This window comes from Erithacus rubecula (genome assembly GCF_903797595.1).
Source record: "Erithacus rubecula genome assembly, chromosome: 2".
In the NCBI taxonomy this organism is placed as follows: Eukaryota; Metazoa; Chordata; class Aves; order Passeriformes; family Muscicapidae; genus Erithacus; species Erithacus rubecula.
This window is the reverse complement of record NC_136685.1, coordinates 2,195,776-2,218,758: the sequence shown is the minus strand read 5'-3', so window position 1 is coordinate 2,218,758 and position 22,983 is coordinate 2,195,776. Positions and strand designations below refer to the sequence as shown.

General features: G+C 42.6%; 1 protein-coding gene across 1 annotated transcript in view; it reads right to left on the bottom strand.

Moving 5' to 3' along the window:
• Positions 1–22,983, bottom strand: part of MSRA (methionine sulfoxide reductase A) — a 234,862-nt gene that overhangs the window by 63,316 nt on the left and 148,563 nt on the right. Inside the window, exon 5 of the mRNA XM_079298238.1 lies at positions 20,202–20,308. Within this exon, the coding sequence (XP_079154364.1) occupies positions 20,202–20,308 (107 nt within the window). The remainder of the gene's footprint in view (positions 1–20,201; positions 20,309–22,983) is intronic.

The following is a 22,983-nucleotide window of genomic DNA, read 5'->3' as shown; positions in this document are numbered from 1 at the left end:
CCCATCTCCCAGATCTCAAAATCCCAAACAATTTATTCACTGCCTATAGACAGACACCACATTTTGTCAGTACAGCTCATGAAAGCTGCTGACAATTAATTTTTCATCTTTATTTTCCTCCTTTTTTAGTAATTGGAAATGGTCAGAAGGATTTACATCAGCAACACTTCAATATACTGATAAAGAAAGTAACACACCAGCTCACTTTTTTAGGGTTGACTTACTTAATGTGAAACATTGGGGGGAAAAAATCTGACACTTCTGAAGTCATTCCACAAACCCACCTTGAGTTCAAATATCCTTTATTGTTTCTAGACCACAAAATGCCAAGGAAAAGCCTGGAGAAGGAAGGAGTGACATGGATGGGATGCCACATGGAGGGATCTTTTTGAAAGCAAACAGGAAAGATCCCACAGATTTCCTCTTTGTTTTTAGGGGGAAATACCTGTACAAAGCTTTGGTGGTGTCACTCTATGAACTTGCCAGTGTGTGGAATGAGCTTTTAATTTAGTTCTGGCCTGGAATGTGAGTTTTTTCCCAAACTTCTGCCACTAGTTGCAGTCCTTGTCACAGGTCACAGTGGGAATGTGTTCTCCCAGAACTGGAACTCAAGCTCAATTCAGACCTGAGCTAAGGGATAACACAGCTGCCTGTTCTTCTTTTAGTGACAATTCCACATATTTTGCTGTCTCACCTGGAGGTGTTTTCAGTTTGGGATGGTAGTTAAATGTTCCCTTTATCTGCAAAGTCTCAGACAAAACTGAATGTGTTTCTGCATTTTCCTTCTAATATGGCAACAGAAACATGGAATCATAGAATGGTTTGGGGTGGAAAGCACCCTGAGGATCATCCCATTCCATGCCATGGGCAGGGACACTTTCCACCATCCCAGGGGGCTCCAAGCCCTGTCCAACCTGGCTTTGGACACTTCCAAGGATGGAACAGCCACAGCTTTTCTGGGAAAACATTCCACTGCTTCCCCACCTTTGTCAGCACCAGGAGATTTGACCTTTCAGCTTCCCAATGCCCAAGAGGAAAGGGTTGTTTTGTGATAGATTTGAGGAGGATCTCAAGAAAATGAAGATATTTGCACCTGACAGTGACACCCTCCTTTCTCAACTTTCTAGAAAGCTCCTGGCAAACTTCTCCATGGAAATACTAATAATTAAACAGATCTATCAGTGGGATGCAGCATTTCTTCCTCCCTCTAAGCTGTGCATAAAATATTATCATGTCCCTCTCAGCCTAATGGAGGAACATGGAAATGGAATTGTATTATCAGTGCAGTGTGAGGATGAGAAAGCCATCACATGGCAGGCAGTCCCAGGATGAGAGAGTCTGTCCCACATTGTATTATTTTGGGAATAATAAACATTATATGTAGGAAAACATGATGCCAAAAGAAGCTTGGTCATCCCACAGAGCTTGTGACAGATGGCAATTCCAGTTCTATAATCAAAGCAATAATTAACCTTGGAGGTTAAAAAGGAATCAAAGTGCATTTGCAATCCAGTTCTCCACATCAGGGATGTGCTGGAATATTCAGCAGTGTTTTCAGATACTTTGATCACCTGAATTAAATACAATTCCTGACAGGAAAGCTCTACTCCTGCAGCAGACACCCTGGACCACCAACATCTAGGATTTACTTGATAATTTCTGGCAAAATGGAGCCTGAAATTTGAAAAGAGGATTTGTTCAAAAGACCTAAAACCACTTTTGCATCCATACACAGACTATCATTTTACTCCATGAATTACAGCTCTTTTTATTCTATTTATTCAATACCTGAAAAGGGTAATTTCAGTCTTTTAGCTGCTTGTGATCTGTATTCCTTCTGAATTCAGTGGTGGAAATAAATTCTATGTCTATCATTTGTGGGTGAACTGGTTGAACTTTCTGTTTATGTTAATGTTTATCATTTAAAATAATATTTTAAGCTGGAAATGGTAAAATTAATTTAAAAATAAATAGGATGTGTGTGAGTTTGTATAAAATATGACCTGCTGGGAGGGCTGGGAATATCCAGCCTGGAGAAGGGAAGGCTCCTTGGAGTTCTCAGAACAGAATTTCCGGATTTTCTGTACATCAAATCTTTTCAGCCCATCTGACTTTACAACTTGTGATGTTGCACAAACAGCTGGGAATAGTGGGACACACAAAACACAGGGCCTAGGAAATGGAATATTGATGAATTGGCTGCCTTAATTAATCTATAAATTCATAATGGCCAGGCACAGGATGCTGTACAATGGTTTAATGTAGTCAGAGCTTTTTTTCTAAATGGGGAAAAACTGAGGAGAAACGAGTTTATAAAATAGTAGCATTTTGTAGTGATGGGACCACAGGTCTGGAAAACTTTCTCCCATGTTACCCAGTTGAGTTTCCTGCCACTGCAAGCTCACATCCATCCTTTCATGAACTTTGCATACTCTGTTGCATAAATTGTCAGATTTCTCACCTTTTCTATTCTGTTTGGGCAGCTGTTCCTGAACTCAGCTGCTCCAAAACATCTGATTTCCAATCCTAAACATAAAGATGGGCAATTTATACCCACCTGGATTTGTGCCCTAAACAGCTTCTTCACTTCTTCCTGATATATATTTATTTTTTACAATTAAAAAAAAAACAACAACAAAAAACCTCTTTCCTTGCTAGTTTGTATGCTAGGTAACAAATCACAGTCTTTTTGTAGTCAATGCTTCCATGTTCCCTGATCACCCCATTCCTCAGTTCTACAGAAAATACTTTGGCCAACAGGTCCCAGATTTACCCCATGTCTCACAGTGTCACCCACAAGTGTCCCCAGGTGACAGAACCACAGAATGGTTTGAGATGGAATGGACCTTAAAAAGCTGATCTGGTCCAATTCCCCTGCCATGAGCAGGGGCACCTTCCACTGGACCAGTTTGCTCCAAGCTCCATCCAATGGTCCTTGTCTGCTTGGATAACTGAGGATCTCCAAACACAGAGAAATTTATGGGTTTTTTTGCCAAACATTCCATCAATTTCCTCAGCAGGCATGATGACATCCATCTGCCTGAAATGGGTTATGTAGGAGTATTCCTTGATTTCATCACAATTCAAGGAACCAGTGTAAATCCTTCTCATTCCCAGAAGTCATTCCATGGAATGACTTCATTCATCCTGGAAAATGGAGTGTGCTGAGTCACCCACCTGTCACTCAGAAGAGAAGCTGGGATCACATCCAGGCAGCCAGACCCTGCTGCTCCCAAGGGTCTGGTCCTGCTGGAACTTTCTCTTTCTCACCCAGAGTCAGCCTGGCCTTCACCTGGACCCATAACAGAGAATAAAACAGCCCAAACTGGGTCCAATAACTGTAGCTCACTCCATGACCCAGTTCTGGATGACTCCAGCAAAGAAATTTGTTGCTGAACTCGAGGTTGCATTCAGTTGCCCAAATTCAGATTTGCTTTGATGTCCATCCACTGGCCCAGAAGCTCACAGGACTTCTGCAGATCCTTTCACCCTACACACCCCACACAAATGGCACAGATACCCTGAAGAGTCACACATTGCACCAGGTGCTACATCAGGCAACCAAATTTCCCCTCTACCATCCCCTACAGAATTCCCAAGCCATCAGACTGTCGTGTTCAAGTTTTTGAAACTGGGGTAGCTCATCCAGGGTGGATCAGCCAGGTGGGAGCACGGGCACATACTGGGCTTTTGTAGAGGAAAAATGGGGAGTTCTACTTCACCCACTAACCCAACCCAAAGAGGGAAGGTGTCAGGAGAAAGAAGAATGTGAAAAGCCATGAAGAAAGGAAAAAAAAAAAGCCATCAGGAAGGTGAGAGCCATGATGGAGCTGCTGGAGAGAATCCAGAGGAGGCACCAGAGATATTCCAGGGCTGGAGCCAGGCTGGGAGAGCTGGGGGTGCTCACCTGGAGAAGAGAAGGATCCAGGGAGAGCTCAGAGCCCCTTGCAGAGCCTAAAGGGGCTCCAGGAGAGCTGGAGAGGGACTGGGGACAAGGGATGGAGGGACAGGACACAGGGAATGGCTTCACTGCCAGAGGGCAGGGATGGATGGGATATTGGGAAGGAGTTCCTGGCTGGGAGGGTGGTACAGAATTCCCAGAGAAGCTGTGGCTGCCCTGGATCCTTGGAAGTGTCCAAGGCCAGGCTGGACAGAGCTTGGAGCAACCTGGGATGGTGAAAAGGTGTCCCTGCCATGGCAGGGGTGGAATGGGATGAGCTTTATGTCCCTTCCCATCTAAACCATTCCATGATTCCAAGATAATTATTAACAATTAAGACTTCACTAAAAGGGTAACACTGGACTTTCCCCCTTCGTGCACAGTTACAAAACCACACCAGAAACAAAACCTGCTGACCATGATATACTTTGCACTTTTATGCTCAGAGATGGAATTATTCCATTTTTGTCTTTTCTAGCATGGGCAAATTCCAAAAGGACGAGCTGAAATGGAAAAACACTCAGTGGCTTTTTTTTTTTTTTTTTTTAGGCTGCATTTTTCCATTGACCCAGCAGCATTAATAAACATTGCAGAGCTTTCTGAGGGGAAGATTTCCCCTCCCCTCTGTGCTCTACCTCATTACCTTTTCATTTTGTTTTGTTTGCATCTTCCTGACAGGATAAACACGAGGCACTGTCAGGCAAACAGCAGGTCAGGGGATGACATTTTTTAATGTTCACAGAACAACCTGACCTCCTGCTCACTGCCACTAAAAGGGAAATAAGGAAAACCCCTGATTTAAGTCCTAAATGCTAATGAGGTCCTCTATTTGATTTGTTTCTCCTTCCCAGCAACACTAATTTCAAATTGAACCACTGACTCAATTAGCAAAATGTTGAATTTGGTGAGACTTTGTATAGTAAAACGTCCAGTAACAAAAAGGAAGCCAGCAGTGGTTTGGTGCCAGTAACTAAATCCATTTTAATGGGCTATTTTAATTAAACAAATTAAATTAATGATGGCCTCTGCACAGTGATGAATTACACTATTTAATAGATCATTGCTATGTGCTAATCCCTTTTTTAATATGGTCTTCTAACATTGATCCACGTGTAGACACAAAAGTCATAAACTAAGCTCAAGAACAAAATACAAACAAGAGGTGCAAAAGGGCCAAAAAAAAAAAGAAAAATGTGGGATGATATTAGTTCCAAAAATAAGAAAAAGTAAAATTCAGTTGAGGTTATGGCAATTATGCACCGTTATGGGATAATGGAAGCCAGGTGTAACCTACAGTGCCCTCCATGAGGGGTTCAGGCTGGATGTCAGGAGGAATTTCATCATGGAAAGGGTTGTTAAATGTTGGAAGGGGCTGCCCAGGAGCCATCCTGGAGGTGTCCCAGGAATGTGGCATGTGGCACTCAGAGCTGGGCTGGGTGACAAACTGGGGATCAGTCACAGGTGGGACTCAATGGCCTGAAGGTCTTTTCCACCCTCTATGATTCTCTGAGGGGGAGGACCCTGATAATTTTATCATCTTTTAAGGAGATCTAAGTTTATTTTTTGGCTGCATTTAGAAGGCAAGTGTAGGATTTAAAGATTGGAAATGATGACATTGGAGGTTTTTTTTCTCTAAATGATTCTGAGTGTGATTTACCCAATGAGACACCTCAAGAGACACAAGTCAGAGCTGAGCCATTTTAGAGCCTGTAAAGTCTTTTTGCTCACGGGCAAAAAGGGGGGGGAAAAAAGAAAAAAATGAGTTTGTAAGGACTGCTAATGACAAATAGAAATGGAATTTCCTTAAGAGTGGCAAGGATTTCCATGCAACTGGACTTCCATAAAACACATGTGCAAGACTGAGGGTAAAACAAGAGGGACAAGCAGCAACCATAAATACTAGGGATGATAGAAAAGTCTCTTCTTGTGCTGCATTTTCCATTGAAAATCCAGTTTGCCATAGTTTCCCATTAAAAAGCTCAATTTGGGCTGGTTTACAACCAGAGCTCCACAGACACCAGACTCCAACTGATTTTAGAGGATTTATCATGTCATTGACAACTGCTTAGGCTGAGGGGATCTGAGGTCTGGCTTGCTGATAAAGACTCCAGGAAAGATTATATGGGATTAAATGGGAATAAGTGACAAAATGGAATGAAAGAAGAGATGCAAGGTGTAAACACAGCTGGGTGATAGAATCAGACAAAGTACAGCAGGAATGCTGAGGATGTAAAATATTCTTCACATAAGGCAAAAAATTTGGCCTTAGCTTCCTGTAATTCCAACGGTTAGAGGCAGTGGAATAAAAAAACACTTTTCAATGAAAAGAAATAAAAGAACCATGGACCTGAAAAGGACCTGTTCATCTGCCACAAAGAAAACTCTTCAGATTTTTATAAAGTATATCCAGCACTAAATTAATTCACCACCTCCATCCCTGACAACCTGGCCTCTCTCAGGTGCTGGAACAAGGTGATGTTTAGATTCCCTTCCAACCCAAACCATTCCATGATTTTGGGATTTACCAAATTTCATATTAATTTGTATATCCCAGCTTCTGCTGGCTTTGTCTCCCTTGAAAAAACTGCTCTAAAATAGATTTATCTTTGCAGTGGTGTGGCATAATGACATTATGGAATTATAGAATGATTAAGGTTGGAAAAACCCTCAGAGATCACTGAGTCCAAGCATTCCCAGCACTGCCAAGGCCACCACTGACCCATGTCCCCAAGTGCCACATCCACATGGATTTTAAATCCCCCCAAGGATGGGGATTCCCAACACTGCCCTGGGCAGCTGTGCCAGGGCTGGACAACCTTTACCAAGAAAGAATTGTTGCTAAAATCCTTATTCTGATTCCATTCTACATATAATGTTTAAAAATGAAGAAGTGGGTTCTGTGTTTTAGTCAACTCCCTTTTAGCTGGAGTTCAGAATCCTGGTGCTTGTATCTGAGGGGATGGAGGAGTGAAGAAGCCCCAGACAATGTGGCAGGATGCTAATTCAGGCTTCTTAATGAATTCAGAGCCAGAACAAATCAAAGAAGAGCTGCATTTAAAATATTAAAAAAAAAAAAAAAAAAACCAACACAGCTACAGGTGTAGATTGTGAACTCACATTATCCTCCCTTGTTTAAGAAATGACATGGTAATTCTAATGACAAACTCTGTTATAAATAGACACTTAATTACAATATCTTAGGTCTGCCATCTGCATTCTCACCATCTTAAAGGCAGAAGCCAAGGAGAGTTTACTGCAAACTGGAGACCTAAACAAGACAAAAGGAAATGTGAAATTCACCCAAATCAAAAATCTGCTGTTCTGCACACCCTGCACTCCACTGCCAGCCTGCAGACACTTGTCCCAGGAGAAGGAAGGGAATGACCCTGGAATGTCCTGGAAGCTTCCTACCCTTGGGATACCCTCTCCCAAAACATCCCAGCTCTCTGACCAATAGAGAATGGACATCCTGCATCTGAATTCAGGCACTTTGAGCATTTTTAAATCCTCTCCCTGCCAGTCCGTGGGTCCAGTGGCTTCAGCAGCTGCCATAGAAACCAAAGGGAGCAGATGTCACACCAGGAGCAGCAGGAATGGGAATGTGGGGAGGGGGGTGGATGCAGGAGGAGGAGGAAAGGGAAGAGGAGGAGGAGGGAAAGCAGCATCACACATTCAGAATGAAATGTTCCCAGCAGAGGGAGTGAGTCATTCCTGAAGTAAAGTGCAAAGCTGCAGGATTTTTTCCCTGCTTCTCTCAATGCACATCTGCAAACACACAAATCTCCATCCTTTGCTGGATGCAGGGGGAATGGAACAGCAAAGGATGAGGAGCAGGTGGGGAATCTTAACACCTTCTTTGCCTCAGTCTTTAACAGCCAGACCAGTTTTTCTCCATACAGAAACTGGGAGCAGAATAAATCCATGATCCAAGACTGTCACCAACCTGCTGCACCACTGAGACAATCCATGGGGTGGGATGGGATGGGATGGGATGGGATGGGATGGGATGGGATGGGATGGGATGGGATGGGATGGGATGGGATGGGATGGGATGGGATGGGATGGGATGGGATGGGATGGGATGGGATGGGATGGGATGGGATGGAATGGGATCCACCCAAAGGTGCTGAGGGAGCTGCCAGAAGCACTCCCTGAGCCACACTCCATCATTTCTCAACATCCTGGCAAAAGCAGGGAGACCCCAATGCACTGAAAGGCAGCAAATGTGGCACCCATCACACCAGTGGATACAGAGCCATCAATTGTGGATGGTGAATCCATCACAGGAAACAGCCTCAGGCTGCTCCAGAGGGGTTCAGATTGGATATTAGGAATAATTCCTTTCCTAAAAAGATTGCCCAGCCCTGGCAGAGCTGCCCAGGGTCGTGGTGGATTCTCCATCACTGCAGGGATTTCAAATCCATGTGGATGTGGCACTTGGGGACATGGCAGTGGCAGCCTTGGCACTGCTGGGATGGTTGGAATTTATGATCTCTGAGGCTTTTCCATCCTAAAAACCCCATTATTCCATGATTTTAAACCCTGCATTGGCCTCCTGCACAGGTGCTTGAGTCCCTCATGCTCTGCTCTCCAATGAACATTTGATTTTCTTATGATGAAAGTTAACCCAAGGATCTGAGACAGAATTCAGCTGTCATTTCCAAAATGCATTTTAGAGCTGTTTTCCTTTTCTCTCCTTCCAGAACAGTGCAGAAATACAGCTTTGTATGAAGCCAGCATACATTAAACAGGGATTTTACATCAAAAAGTCACAGACTTTATAAGACCAGCAATCCATAATACATTATGATATACTACACATTTGTAAATTGTTGGTTAATTCAAAATAAAAAATTGAAACAACCAGTTTGGAGTAGTGTTGATTTCCTCTGATTTTGCTGTCTGAAATTAATTTCTTTGCCTCATGGGATGGAGAGGCAAGGCAAAGGGAATGGATTCCCACTGCCAGAGGGCAGGGATGGATGAGATTTTGGGGAGGAATTCCTGGCTGGGATGGTGCTGGGGCCCTGGCACAGGGTGCCCAGAGAAGCTGTGACTGCTCCTGGATCCCTGGAATGCCCAAGGCCAGGCTGGATGGGCTTGGATCAACCTGGGACAGTGGGAGGTGTCCCTGCCCATGATCCTTTAAGGTCCCTTCCAACCCAAACCATTCCAGGATTCTATGATAAATCACAAATAAATCAAATGAAACATTTGCCAAGCCCTCCTTCAGCTGGACTGTGGGATGAAATCACAATTCAACAGCAGAAAATTATAAAAACCTGGTATCTTCTTCTCCAGACTGTAAATATTTCAGTGACAGCCCAACATCCACGAGAGTCCTTCCCAAAATTCACCTGAGGAACGTTCATTTGGGTAATGCCCATCTCCTGCTTTCCACAGCAAAACACAGAAACCTCTTTTTGCCATCATTTATAAACCCCAGCAGGATAATTCTGCTGTATCTGATCCATGAAATGATGCTCTAGGAATCACACAAATATGAACAAATAGCTGAAATTATAAAAAACCTGATGGTTTGTGTGGCACTGAGAGAAGGGGAAAGCTCCTCATTCCCTGTCCTTGCCCACTAGAGGGCAATGAAAGAAATCAGGATTTCTCCAGCCCTGGAAAACCCCTAATTTCACACTGAAGGTTTTTCCTATGATAATATATCACAGGATAATGGGGAAATATATTTCCTAGGATTGCTGGCACATAAAAAAGCAGCCACATACATATAACAGCAAAAAGAGCTGGATGAAAAATCATCACCCAGGATATAATTAGCTGATTGAGATAAAAATAAAAATTATTACAGAAAATAAAATGATGATGATGTTAAAAGTTCACATTTGTGTGTGTGTGTGGAGAAAGAGGAGGGATGCTACAATCCCTCACTGGAATTTTTCAACTCCTCTTAATTTTTCTTTGGGTGTTTAAATCTCCACAAAACTTCATGGTTTGGGCTGAAAGTTGTCACTGCTGGGAAAAACTGATTTTTCTATATTTCTAGGACAGCCACTCATCCATTTGTGATAAATACAATGGTATTTATTAAATATTTAATAAATAAATATATAAATTTAATTACTGTGTTTTCCATATTTAAAAAAAAAAAAAATCTAGATTTCCTTTTTCTAGAAAATATATTTAAGGAGTGCAAATACCTTTAAGTTAGGGTGTCCTTCAGCATGAAGCATTGGTAATAAAGTCAAATTTGTCTATTTTTTTAGCTTTCTATGGAAAATGTGGGTTTCACATCATCAACAGATGATGAATGTTGAAAATTTTAGAAGAGGGAATGAGCACCAGTTATCTGAGCACTTCAAAAGGGAAAATGAGACAACATAAACAACACTGGGCCAATATGTATGTGGGGAAAAATAAAAACAATAACAGCAACAAAAACTAAAACCAAAAAAAAAAAAAAAAAAAAAAAAAAGAAAAAAAAAAAAAAAAAAAAAACAAACACAAAAACAAAAAGGAGAAAGAACAAACAAAAAAACAAAAAACAACCCCCCCAAAAAACCCAAAAAAACCCCCCAAAAACCCCCAAAAAAAACACTTCCCCCAAAAATAAATGACATTCAAATGATAGGGAATATAATTAGTGCCAATCAATGTTTTTGTAGAAAACAGGTCAAATATAAACCAAACATCTGTCTTTGATGCTATTACAAGTTCAGCTGACACAGGAAAATTTGCAATGCAGTGAACATTTTGTGTTTGATTAAGTATCATAAAATTATTTTAATTTAAAAAAGAAGTGAAAAAATGGTACTGATGGAGGGAATGATGACTGGATTAAGATGGACTTTCACCAGGATTGTTGTGAATTGCAGTGATCAATTCACAGAAATAATTTTTAAATGAATGCTGGTATAACTGGGAGATCATGTGAAGGTCAGAGTCACTGCCCTGGACCACTGAGATCATTGGAATGGAGTTAAATCTCAAATTGCCTCCATATCTTCCCTGAAAAATTCCAAAATTCCACCTTCACCCATTGTCTGGATACAGCTGTTCCTCCTGCCCTTCCCCACCACCTCACAAAGGTTCTTGATGTGCAAAAGAGTTTTTTTTCTTCTGCAAACACCCTAAATACAACTCCTTTAAAACTTGAAAAAGACCTGGTTTAACTGAGCCAACTAAAAATAACCAAAGCACAGGAGAAAGAAGCAGCCACAATGGAAATACATTAACCCCAAAAATCCATAGGAGGCTGCTTGCTTGGGAAAAAGTCAGGATTAAATACTGGGTTTAATACTGGGGCTTGAAGCACGGATTCACTGAAAGGGATTTCTCAGTCTTTGATGACTCTTCCTGCACATAATTCCATGGCCCTGCCCTAGAAGAGGGAATATATTTTGTCCACTTTATGTTGGGTAGCTGGATTCACTTTCAGACCCAGTGAGTAAATGACACCTAATAAATGACAGCTAGAAAAAATACAAGTTTATTTTTGTCTGCAAGGATTAGAAAAAAAATGGAAGGTTTTTCAGCAACATGAGCCTGAGGAAAAAAAAAAAAGTGGAAAATCTGAGTATGGAGGAAAATGTGGAACTAGCAAGAAAAGGATGAGGGACATCATGAAATGACAGAAGATTCTTCCCTGTGAGGGTGAGGAGGGGCTGGCACAGATTCCCAGAGAAGCTGTGGCTGCTCCTGGATCCCTGGAGTTGTCCAAGGCCAGGCTGGAGCAGCCTGAGATAGTGGAAGGTTGAGCTTTAATGGGATGGGATGATCTTTAATGCTCCTTCCAACCCAAACCATTCTGAGTTTCTGTGATTCCAGGATAAAACAAAAGTAAAGATCAGAGATCTGTGGAAGTCAATAAAGAAGAAGAAGAAAAAAAAAAAACTAATGAAAAAAGATCATGAGATCAAACCAGACATGCAATGTTGCTGGTTAAAGCATCCCATGATTTTTGCTTCCAGGAAATATTGACTTTTTTGGAGGAGTTTTCCCCAAAGCTGAGAGCTCTCTGATGTAGGGGACACTTCACACAGAAAATAATACACACAATCCTATGACAGTTCTTTGGGCAACAAAAATCCTGAGAGGAACCAAACTCCTGGGCCATTTTTTAATCTCAGTTGCATTACTAGAAATCCAAAGTAATTCCATGGATTTCAAAGGTGTTGCTCTGGATTTTCAGCTTATGGATGATCTGCACTGGGTCCTGTGAGGGAATCTTGAGAATTATTTAAGCAAATGGTAGCATCAGCTGGAAAACAACCTCAGCAGGGATGAAATGTCAACACAATTGGTTATCAACCATCTGGTTATCAAATCAGGGGGACCTGAGTGTTTAAGTGGACCCTCCTATGTCCATACTCAGAGGCCTGAGCAGGATATTTTATAAATGTTGAGTATCTGTCATTTCCACATGAGAGCTCTGTGGAACTCAGAACTTCCTGAAGTGTCATCATGCTCAGATACATTTTTTTGTTTTGTATTTCAGGGCTGGGTAAACAGTGGAAAAGTGTTCCATGAGTATTTATTTGAATCCTGGCTCAGGCACACTTGTGTGCCTGAGTAAAGGAGGTTAGAGGAGTGTTCTTGGATCTCTCAGCTCAGCATTAGAGACAAACAAACTGTTTGGAGAGCAGAAGTAATGCTCCCATGTCACTTTAAAAAAAAGGCATTTTCCTGATTTTTAAAATTTGTATGGGAACCCCAAACCAGGCCAATCTCTCTCCCTCTCAGTCCATGCAGATTCCCACTTCAAATCTTGTCCTTCACCTGGACATGGATGGATCCAAAGGGCAGAGCAGAATTAAAACACAACATTTTTACACCTAATGAGACTTAACACATCTGGAGGTGATTCCTCAGGTTTATTCCCTGGAATTTTTTCCTTAGGTCAGTTTTAAGGACTGTGTTCAACCCAAAGAGAACAAGAACAGCACCAGCTAATGACCATCATGTTCCTTCTACCTTGATCTTTTTCTATTTTATCCTGTCCTCCCCAGAACTAATCTCTTAGTTAAACTGAATTCCTTGAGAGCTTCCTGAAGAAAAGGAATTCCATCCTGTTCCCTGTAAATCCTGTGTTATCTAAAACCACCATTATTAAGGTCATTATCACATCTATGCACCTGGCATTTAATGTGCCTGTGACACTTTCAGAATGCTGAAACAGGTACATAGTCAAGATCACAAAATTCAAAAATATGGACTAGAAGCTCTTCAGAAGGATGGGAGAAAACACTTCCAGGGTGATGGGAAGGGATTAAACCTCTGTGTTGGCATCAGGGCACATTGCCTACTTTTTCTTGGCACAGGAGAGCTGTGCCAAATTGGAGGTCAGGTCACACAGGGTAGGACCCCTCAAACAACAGCTCAGCCCTTTAAATCTTCATTTTCTGAAGGAACATGGGGATCTGCCCTGGAGATTGAGAATTCATCTGCCTAAGAATATGAAAATGGATGTCTACACAAATCCAGCATGTTTTTACATTAATGGCAGGCTGAACAGGGCAATCCACACAAAGCAGGAAATGTTTTATTTACAAGCCACTCTTGGAGTCAAATCCATTTGATATTTACATTAGTTTATTACAGGGCAATTTCTAGCATTAGTTTAAATGTCCAATATAAACTTTGCATTCCCAGTGCAATAAAGCACACGGCTCCTTTGGTGACCCCCACGACCTCCCAGATGAAAAAATTAATGCAAAAACACAAAGTCTGGTTTCATCCTGCTGCTCCTAGTTCTAAATCCAAATACAGGATCAGCTGTATTTGCAACAGTCAAAGGGCCAAGTGAAATGCCTGGCCTTTATCAAGTGAAGACAATAAATGCAGAATTGAAAGCTATTTAAAAAAAAAAAAATCTTTCCTTTCTCAGCATTAATAAAAATAAGCACCACGTGCTGCATTCCTGGGGAACAGGAATAGTAGCAGGATGCACTCAGCATGGGATGGGGTGTCCAGGGTCAGGTTGGACAGGGCTTGGAGCAACCTGGGGTAGTGGGAGGTGTCCCTGCCATGGCAGAGTGTGGAATGAAATGGGCTTTAAGGAATCCTCCACCTCCCTGGGAAGCCCCTTCCAACATCTAATCACTTTTTTCATGAAGAAATTCTTCCTTATGTCCAAATTAAACCTCCCCTGGCACAGCTTGTCCCCTCTCCTCCTGTCCCTGTTCCCTGGAGCAGATCCCAAATCCCCCCTCCTGTCAGGGAGTTGTGCAGAGCCACAAGGTTCCCCCTGAGCCTCCTTTTCTCCAGGCTGAGCCCCTTTCCAGCTCCCTCAGCCTCTCCTGGGGCTCCAGCCCCTTCCCCAGCTCTGTTCCCTTCCCTGGACACACTCCAGCTGCTCCATGTCCTTGTCCCAGAGCTGTCCCCAGCACTGGAGGTGCCCAGCACAGGGGACAAGCACTGCCTTGTCCCTGCTGCCACCCCAGAGCTGGCACAGCCCAGGTGCCTTTGGTCTCCTGCCCAGCTGGGCACACCTGGGCACACCTGGGCACACCTGGGCACAGCTGGGCACACCTGGCTCGTGTCACCAGCACCCCCAGGGCCTTTCCCAGCCCCTCTGTCACCAGTGCAGCATCATCCCCCAGCACTCCCTGTGTCCAGCCACCATCACCAGTTCTTAACCCAGCCCAGAGGGAACCTGCCCAGCCCGTGGGCTGCTGGATTTTCCAGGAATAAACCCCATGGGAGATGCTGTCAAAGGCTTTGCTGGAGTCCAGGTAGAGACATCCACAAGTTCATCCTAAGTTCATGCATTAATGCTTTTATCTTGCTGCCACTGTCATCAAGAAATGGATTAGGATTAGTTTTGAGAGATATTCCTGCTGTGAGGTGCCTGAATTTTATCAGAGGGGCAAAGTCAAATTTTCTGCAGTTACAGTAACAGGGAAAGAGTTCACAACTGCTCAAAACCTCCTCATCCACAGCCCAATGCAGCTTTCTCTAAGAGGGCTGAACATACAAAGGGTATCTCTGCAGCACAGAAAAGTGATTACAAACCAAAGAATGGCTCAGCTTATCAGATCAGCTTTGCTTGTCTCCACAAGAGCCACCACCATCAATCAGGAATCAAGTCCTTGCCATTCACAGCAGAGTGAAGCAGAGATAATTTGACACATAAAGCCCTGAATTAGACATAATTCGAAGAGGAGTAAGCAGGTGTTATTTTTTTATTGACTATTGTATTGCTTTAATAAAAACAATCTAATTTTAAAAGAGCTGTTTAACTTCTCCCAGCCAAAAATCACATGAAAAACCATCTCCCAGGCAAAGCCTGCTCTGAATTCACACAGCATGTCAGATAAAAACACAGATAATTCTTGAATTCCTGCCACCAGGCATTCCTTCATGGAATTAACCACTCAGAACTGCAGATCCCAGAGGTCTGTAAACAGTCCTTCCTCCAGCTTTGACAAATCCAATCCTGAACCCTCCTTGCATGTTGCTGCTCCAAAGCTCATTGCTTTTGGAATGCTTTTGGAAACTCCAGCTTTTCAACCTCTTTTCCCTAATACCAAATATACAGTTTTATCTTTGCAACTGAGAGTTTTGCTGGTTTGTTCCCACACCACAGAAAGCCAGTGGAAGTTTCCCAGTGTCTGTGCTGCAGGAATTGTTGCATCTTCAACTGCCCAGTGCTAATTCACTGTCTCCCTTATTCCATGGAATGCATCCATCCAAAACCTGGAGCCAGAGCTGGGGGTGCTCACCTGGAGAAGAGAAGGATCCAGGAAGAGCTCAGAGCCCCTTGCAGAGCCTAAAGGGGCTCCAGGAGAGCTGGAGAGGGACTGGGGACAAGGGATGGAGGGACAGCACACAGGGAATGGCTTCCACTGCCAGAGGGCAGGGATGGATGGGATATTGGGAAGGAATTGTTCCATGGGAGAGTGGGCTGAGGTTGCCCAGAGAAGCTGTTAATAAACCAAGCATTATCTCCTAGTTCAGTGCTGATAAAGTACTTTAAAATATAAAGAAGGAGGTAAAATAAATTAGCCACATGTTAGTGCCAGTGTGGAAGTACAAAATAAGAGTCTGTTCCATTAAATTCTTTCAGTGTTGGGCAGGAATTCAAATAAAAATATTTTAACGGACCCTTCTTAAAAATCTATGAATCTGGGATTATTTCCATTATCCTCATCCTCGATTTGAAGGTAAAAATGCAAAGGGAAGGGGACACCCAAAATGTGGGATCTCAGTATTTTAGTGCTGAATCTTTGGTTTGTTTATTTAACAAATAGGAAGGAGCCAGAAATTTTGGTGGCAATAGCCATGGCTCAATAAAAATTCCCAGGCTGGTTTGGAGAAAGAGATGTTCAAAAGATCTGCCCATGATGGGTTTTTTTGGCAGCATGTTGCATTTTCAACTTGGGTCGTGATTTTGGAGTTTGGTTTAACACCCAAATCAGATGGTGCTGAAGTTTGGTTGTATTTCTTTACATTCCACATTGACATCATGGCTCTGGCACAGGGTGCCCAGAGCAGCTGTGGCTGTCCCTGGATCCCTGGCAGTGTCCAAGGCCAGGCTGGATGGGGCTTGGAGCCACCTGGGATAGTGGAAGGTGTCCCTGCCCATGGCAGAGGATGGAACTGGATGATCTTTATTCTCCTTTCCAACCCAAACCATTCTGTGATTCCATGAAGGGAAGGCACTCAGTGTCTTCTTGGAGCCTTAAAACCCTGTGCTAGTGTTTGACAAAACAACTGCAAGGTCTGATTCTGAAAAAAAAAGTGAATACAAACTTCTTCTCACTCAGATTTCACTCTCTGGATTACAATTGCCTTGATAATTCATTTGAAAACCAAACCCAGCCGAGCAACTGTTTTGAAAATTGAGTAACCTCAGGTTCACCTGTATTAAAAAACCTCAGCTTCAGGCAAAACTGCTCATTCAGTGATTTCACCAAGGCCTGGCCCTCATTTGATGATTTTTCTGATTACACTTCCATTGTGTCACCCTTTAGCAGCAGCACTATTGTATTACAGACCCTGTCACCAGTGCTGACTCTGACTCCTGCACTCAGCTCCCTCAGCAGCTCCAGCTTGATGTGAACTCAGTTCTGCAGCTTCTCAGCTCTCAGAGCAGCTGCAGGAATCAGCCACAAGTTCCACAACTTCAAACAGATGTGACCTTGCAGGATACCTGGGCTCAGGGCACACTGAGGGTCCCATTCACAGCCTGGTCATAAATCTGATTATTGTCACTTCAAATTGAATCCCAGCATCACTGAGGTTGAAAAGCACTCTGAGATCATTGAATCTGAGCATCCTCCAGCAGTGCCAAGGCCACCACTGATCCACATCCACACAGCTTTTAAATCCCTCCAGGAATGGGGAATCCACCACTGACCTGGGAAACCCATTCCAATGCTTGCTCACCCTTTCTCTGAAGATTTTTTTCCCCTAATTTCCAATTTAGACCACAATTTGGCACAGCCTGAGGCTGTCCCCTCTCCTCCTGTCCCTGTTCCCTGGAGCAGATCCCAAATCCCCCCTGGCTGTCCCCTCCTGTCAGGAGTTGTGCAGAGCCACAAGGTTCCCCCTGAGCCTCCTTTTCTCCAGGCTGAGCCCCTTCCCAGCTCCCTCAGCTCTCCTGGGGCTCCAGCCCCTTCCCCAGCTCTGTTCCCTTTTCTGGATACCAGAAGCCAGTTGGAAAAAAACCCCAAACCTCATCTAGCAAACCCATCATTTTCTGGTTGAAAGTCATTTTTAGGGCTCTTTCAGGCTCTCAGTTCAAACCACATCTAAGAGCACATGCACAATTATTCAGTGAACAAAAAAATAAATGACATTTTCATTTTATTTTCCTTCCTTTGCAGTGCCAGAAAACTCTGGAGTCACCCAATATCTGCACACTGCAGATATTGTCATATTTGTTAGTCCTTCCTCCCTTGCTGAGGGCACCACTGCTTACCACAGAAAAATTGTGCCATTCCCACATTTTTATCCATGATTATCTGGCATGTGTCACTGCCAGAAAAGCTTGATATTTAATTTAAATTGCGGCAATAATAAGGAAAGTGGCTGTATTACATTTACATTAAAATAATGGCATGCACAGCATTTAATATGAAAAGGGATTCCTGAACAAATTGTTTGCTCAGTATGTTTCCCACACAACCATTCCACTGCTCCTGCAATACCCCAGTAGATAATATTGGAGATATTGTTGTTAATAATACATGGGAAACACACATCCCTAAGGAATTTCACTGCATATTTGCTGGGTTTCCTTAGCTGGCAACACCATCCCTTCCTTCCCCACTTCAGTGCAAAAACAAACTCTACATGTGCTCACTTACAGTTGTGCCTAATTATATAAATGTACTAATTACACACACTTTTCAAAGTAGGTAAATTTTAAATGGTGCCATTAAGGAAATCTATTTGATGATGGAAATTTCTGTAATATCATATTGCAATCTCACACATGGCAATTTTGCTCTCATGTCAGTATTTATTTAATGACAAATAACAGCAGAGGATAATAGAGTTGGGAAAGCAAATTAAAGCTGTAAGATTTGCAGGGTGATGTTGGTCAGCAGATGCCAAAAGAAAGGAATAAAAGGAATTTGGAAAAGCAGTGGATCTGATAAATATTTTCCAAAGCCACCAGGTAAACATCTGCAAGACTGACTTATCCCCATCAGAAAAAAAAAAAAAAAAACATAAGTCATTGAGCATTTCATTTACACACACAGTTATCAGATCTGGAAATCACTTACCTGCACTTCTGAGCGCCTCTTTGCACTCAAAATAATTCTGATCACAAGTAGGAACCAGCCCTAGGAGTTCACCCAGTCATACCCACACAGGCAAAAAAACCAAACTGCTGCCTTTTGGGATCTTCTGTCTGATGTAAAAAGTGTTTTTTATTTCTAACATCAAATATACACCAAAACTCCTGGTTTTTTAACATAACACCAGCAAGGTGACTGTATAATTAAATATAATGAACACTGATTTTCTTTTAGTACTACTTAAGTTTACTGCCCTGATGTCCCAGGTGAGTGGATTTTTTGTTGGTATAAATAATAATAATTTAATATTTTTCTGGATTTTGCATTGACAAGAGCACTGGGCATAGCAGTACAACAACACTGCAGGATACTAATCCCTCTGCCTTTACTTAAATAATAACATGGCAGGGAAGAGACAAAATCCATCTTCCCCAGAAAACAGGGGCAAATTCTGTGTAGAAAAGGGAATTGGTTGATGTTGTCTCACACAAATCCTTGTGTCACAACAAATACTCTCAGTAAGTCAGAGGCTGTCACATCTCATCCAAGACATTTCTGGAAAGGATTCATACAAGCATCTCATAAGCATCAGGTGGGTGATCCTGAGTTATCCAGCTCAATCAACCATCAGCAATGTTCAGGAACTCTTGGATCTGGGATTTTGGGTACACCCTTAAGGATTTGGGGTGCAGAGAAGTTTGAATAGCTTTAAGATCATAGATTTCTCTTTCTGGTGAGCCCACATTAAATAAATCTGTAGAAGGGACTCAAAATACCTCTGCTTAAGGAACTATTTTTCTTTATGCATGCTTATAAAATGACTCACACACACACAAAAAAAAATCCTAAAAGTTGGAATTTAAAGCAAATATGATGCAAGTTTAGTATTTGACCTAGGTTAAAATGTGAAGATAAAAGTTTGTATACTATCACCATCTGCTGAAACCAGGTGGGGCAGTAAATTTTAATCTCTGTGGGAGATATTCTCTGCTAATGGGCCATCTTTAAACCAGCTGGGCAATCATCTTTATCTTCCCACAGCCCATCCTCCCTCCAGGAGATATCTCCTGTTCATGGCCACTGAGTCCCAGTGCATGGCTGATAAAATTCCATCATCCCACTGGGAGATGCTCCAGCCAGGGGAGGAGCCAAGCCTTTCCCACCCAGAGAAAAACTGAGATTTGGAACATCAGAGCAGCCTTTCCATTGGATTCCAGAGGACCAAAGAGCTACCAAACCTTTCTACAGGATCACTACTTGAACAAGAGCACTTCATCTAGTCTGCTACCACCACCCTAACTGGTGGGATGTCAGGTTGCATTCTGAATCTGTCAGTGGCTTTTTCTTTTGTTTTATTGCAAGTATTTTATTTTTTCTCTTTTTCCCCATTAAATTGTATTTCTGACTTGGAGTCTTTCACTGCTTTTGATTTCAAACCAGTACTGGAGTGCAGAGCATAATGAGTGATTTTGTGTTAATTGCAGACATCTTTGACATTGTGCCCACAGGTGAAGCAGTTCCACCCCCCTGCCCAGTGTTACCTTCTGATATTCCTCCTTGGACCTCAGGGCAGCTTCCATCTGCTCCTGGGAGAAGGTGTAGATGGCAGAGCGATACTGAGTGCCCACATCATTCCCCTGGCGCATCCCTGGGGGCACAGAACACAGGGGATCAGCTTCCCTCCCTCCCTGCAGGCTGGGAGCAGTCCAAAACACCCCCATCCCACAGAATCCCACTGTGGTTGTGCAATGCTGGAGGAGTTTTGCAGCACTCAATCAGTGGTTTGTCTGGAGTTTCTTCTGTCTTCACTCGGAGCCAGGATTAAAAAACACATAAAGGAAATGGATTTTCTTGTTGGGGCTTGGTTGTTTATTAAATCTTATCTAAAGTACAGAAACTTCAGCAACACCTAGCTAAAGGTGAGCAAAATGGAGAGAGATCCAGCTCCTACAAGGTCTCTTAAAGCTAAACAGTCCAATGGAGAAATAACACCTATATCATTTATACTTTTAGCCCAATAATCAAATTCCTGTGACCCACAGTGCAGCACTAACTGTCCAACCAGAAACTACAACCTGAAACCATGGAGAAGAAGATGAACACCAAAAGAGGCACCACTCAAAATCCTCCATCTTGTCCTGTACCTATTACTATATTATCAAAACCTCAAATTTAAAACCCTTCACCATATGAAATCACACACTTCTATTTAACTACACACCTGCAATTTTAACTCCATCAAATTTGGAAGCTTTCTCCAAGGCCTCAAGTCAAAAGCAGCATTCTCCAGGGGGTCAGTGCCAGAAAGCACAGAAATCTCAAAAATCCCAGGTTTGTGGGGTCCAGCAAGGTTGGGCTGGGAGAGACTTTAAAGCTCATCTCATCCAACCCCCTGCCATGGGACACCTCTCAATAAATTCAGGATGTTACATAACAGCTGGATCAGCACAGTTTCTTCCATGCATATTCAGCATGTGTAGTTTTTGGTAGTCCAAGTACAAGTCCAAGCTTAGGAAGTCCAAGTAATTGAATCCTGAAGGGATTTAATGCTGATATCTCCTTCTAAATGTCACAAAAATGAATTATGAGCATTTTACGGTTTTGTTCCATCACACAATAGTCAAATACAGATGTCACACCTTAAATAACTAATCTGTAATCACTGTAATCAAGGAACTCTTAAAAAATCTGACTTTGAATCATGCAAATGGCTACCCAAGAAATGTTGGTTATATCAGGTGCTTTTAATCTTTCTTGTTTTGTGGGAATACAACTAAAGGGGAGAAAGGTACAAAATACTTCTGGAGAAAAAGAATTATTTTTGGGACAGGCTGCCCAGAGAATTGGTGGAGTCCCCATCACTGGAGGTGTCCAAGGCCAGGCTGCATGGGCAATTTTGGCATCAGGATTTGGTGATATTTCTGCTGATCTGTGCAACCCTTTCAAAAGACTTGATGTATAAAGTTGTTCATATACAAATTTGCAAAATATGGGATGGATTCTCCCTAAAAAGCTACAAAACACTGGGGAAAAGCAGAAAGGTGACAACTGTCCCCTCAAGGGACCAGATCTGGTCTGGCACATCAATCGTGAGAAGTCATTGCTGTTTCCCATTCCCATTCCCATTCCCATTCCCATTCCTATTCCCATTCCCATCCACTTCTCATTCTCATCAGATTCCCATTCCCATTCCCATTCCCATTCCCATTCCCATTCCCATTCCCATTTCCATTTCCATTCCCATTCCCATTCTCATCCCATTCCCATCCCATTCCCATTCCTATTCCTATTCCTATTCCCATTCCCATTCTCATCTTATTCCCAACCCATTCCCATTCCCATTCCCATTCCCATTCCCATTCCTATTCCCATTCCCATTCCTATTCACTTTCCCATTCTCATTCCATTCCCATTCCCATTCCCATTCCCATTCCCATTCCCATTCCCATTCCTATTCCCATTCCCATTCCCATTCTCATCTCATTCCCATTCCCATTCCCATTCCCATTCCTATCCCATCCCATCCCATCCCATCCCATCCCATCCCATCCCATCCCATCCCATCCCATCCCATCCCATCCCATCCCATCCCATCCCATCCCATCCCATCCCATCCCATTCCTATTCTCATTCTCATTCTCATTCCCATCTCTCCTGCCACCTTTGCTTGGATCATTCCCTAAAGTCAAACAACAGCCTCAGAGCAGCTTTAGCATCAAGAATTATTTGGACCTGCACTTTTTCTGCTGCATTGGCAGTTTTGTTATCAATTTTGTGTTCAAGAACACAACTTTACACTTTGCTGGAATAAAATGTGTTAATTTTGACTTTGTCAGGTGGTGTGGATGAACTTGGGGGAGTGAAAAAGTTGGAGTTTCTTAAGCAGAGTCCTCCCAAAAAGCTGCAAACCAAGAAATTATCAGGATTGGTGTTCTGATTGCCACCAGGCTGCAGGAGCCCCTCTGAGGATTCCCATCAACTCTCAGGATTGTGGAGATGAAATGGAAAAGGAAAATGATGTCCTGATACCCCCCTGGCAAAGGGCAGAGGGTGGAGGGAAAAGATGCCATCAACTCACTACTCCTCATTAAATCATGGATTTATCCCTCTTGGACTCCCCAAGGCAACAAAAAAATTATTTAAAGGGAAATACAATAAACAAACAAAAACTGCCTGAAATATTTATGAACAGCAAGACACAAAAATATTTTAAAATATGCATTAGGACAACAACTCCATCCGATGACCAACAGTTAGATGAAAGAATCTGACTCCAAAAACATCTTATTGAGTTTTCTGACTATTTTAGTTATTTTACAGTTG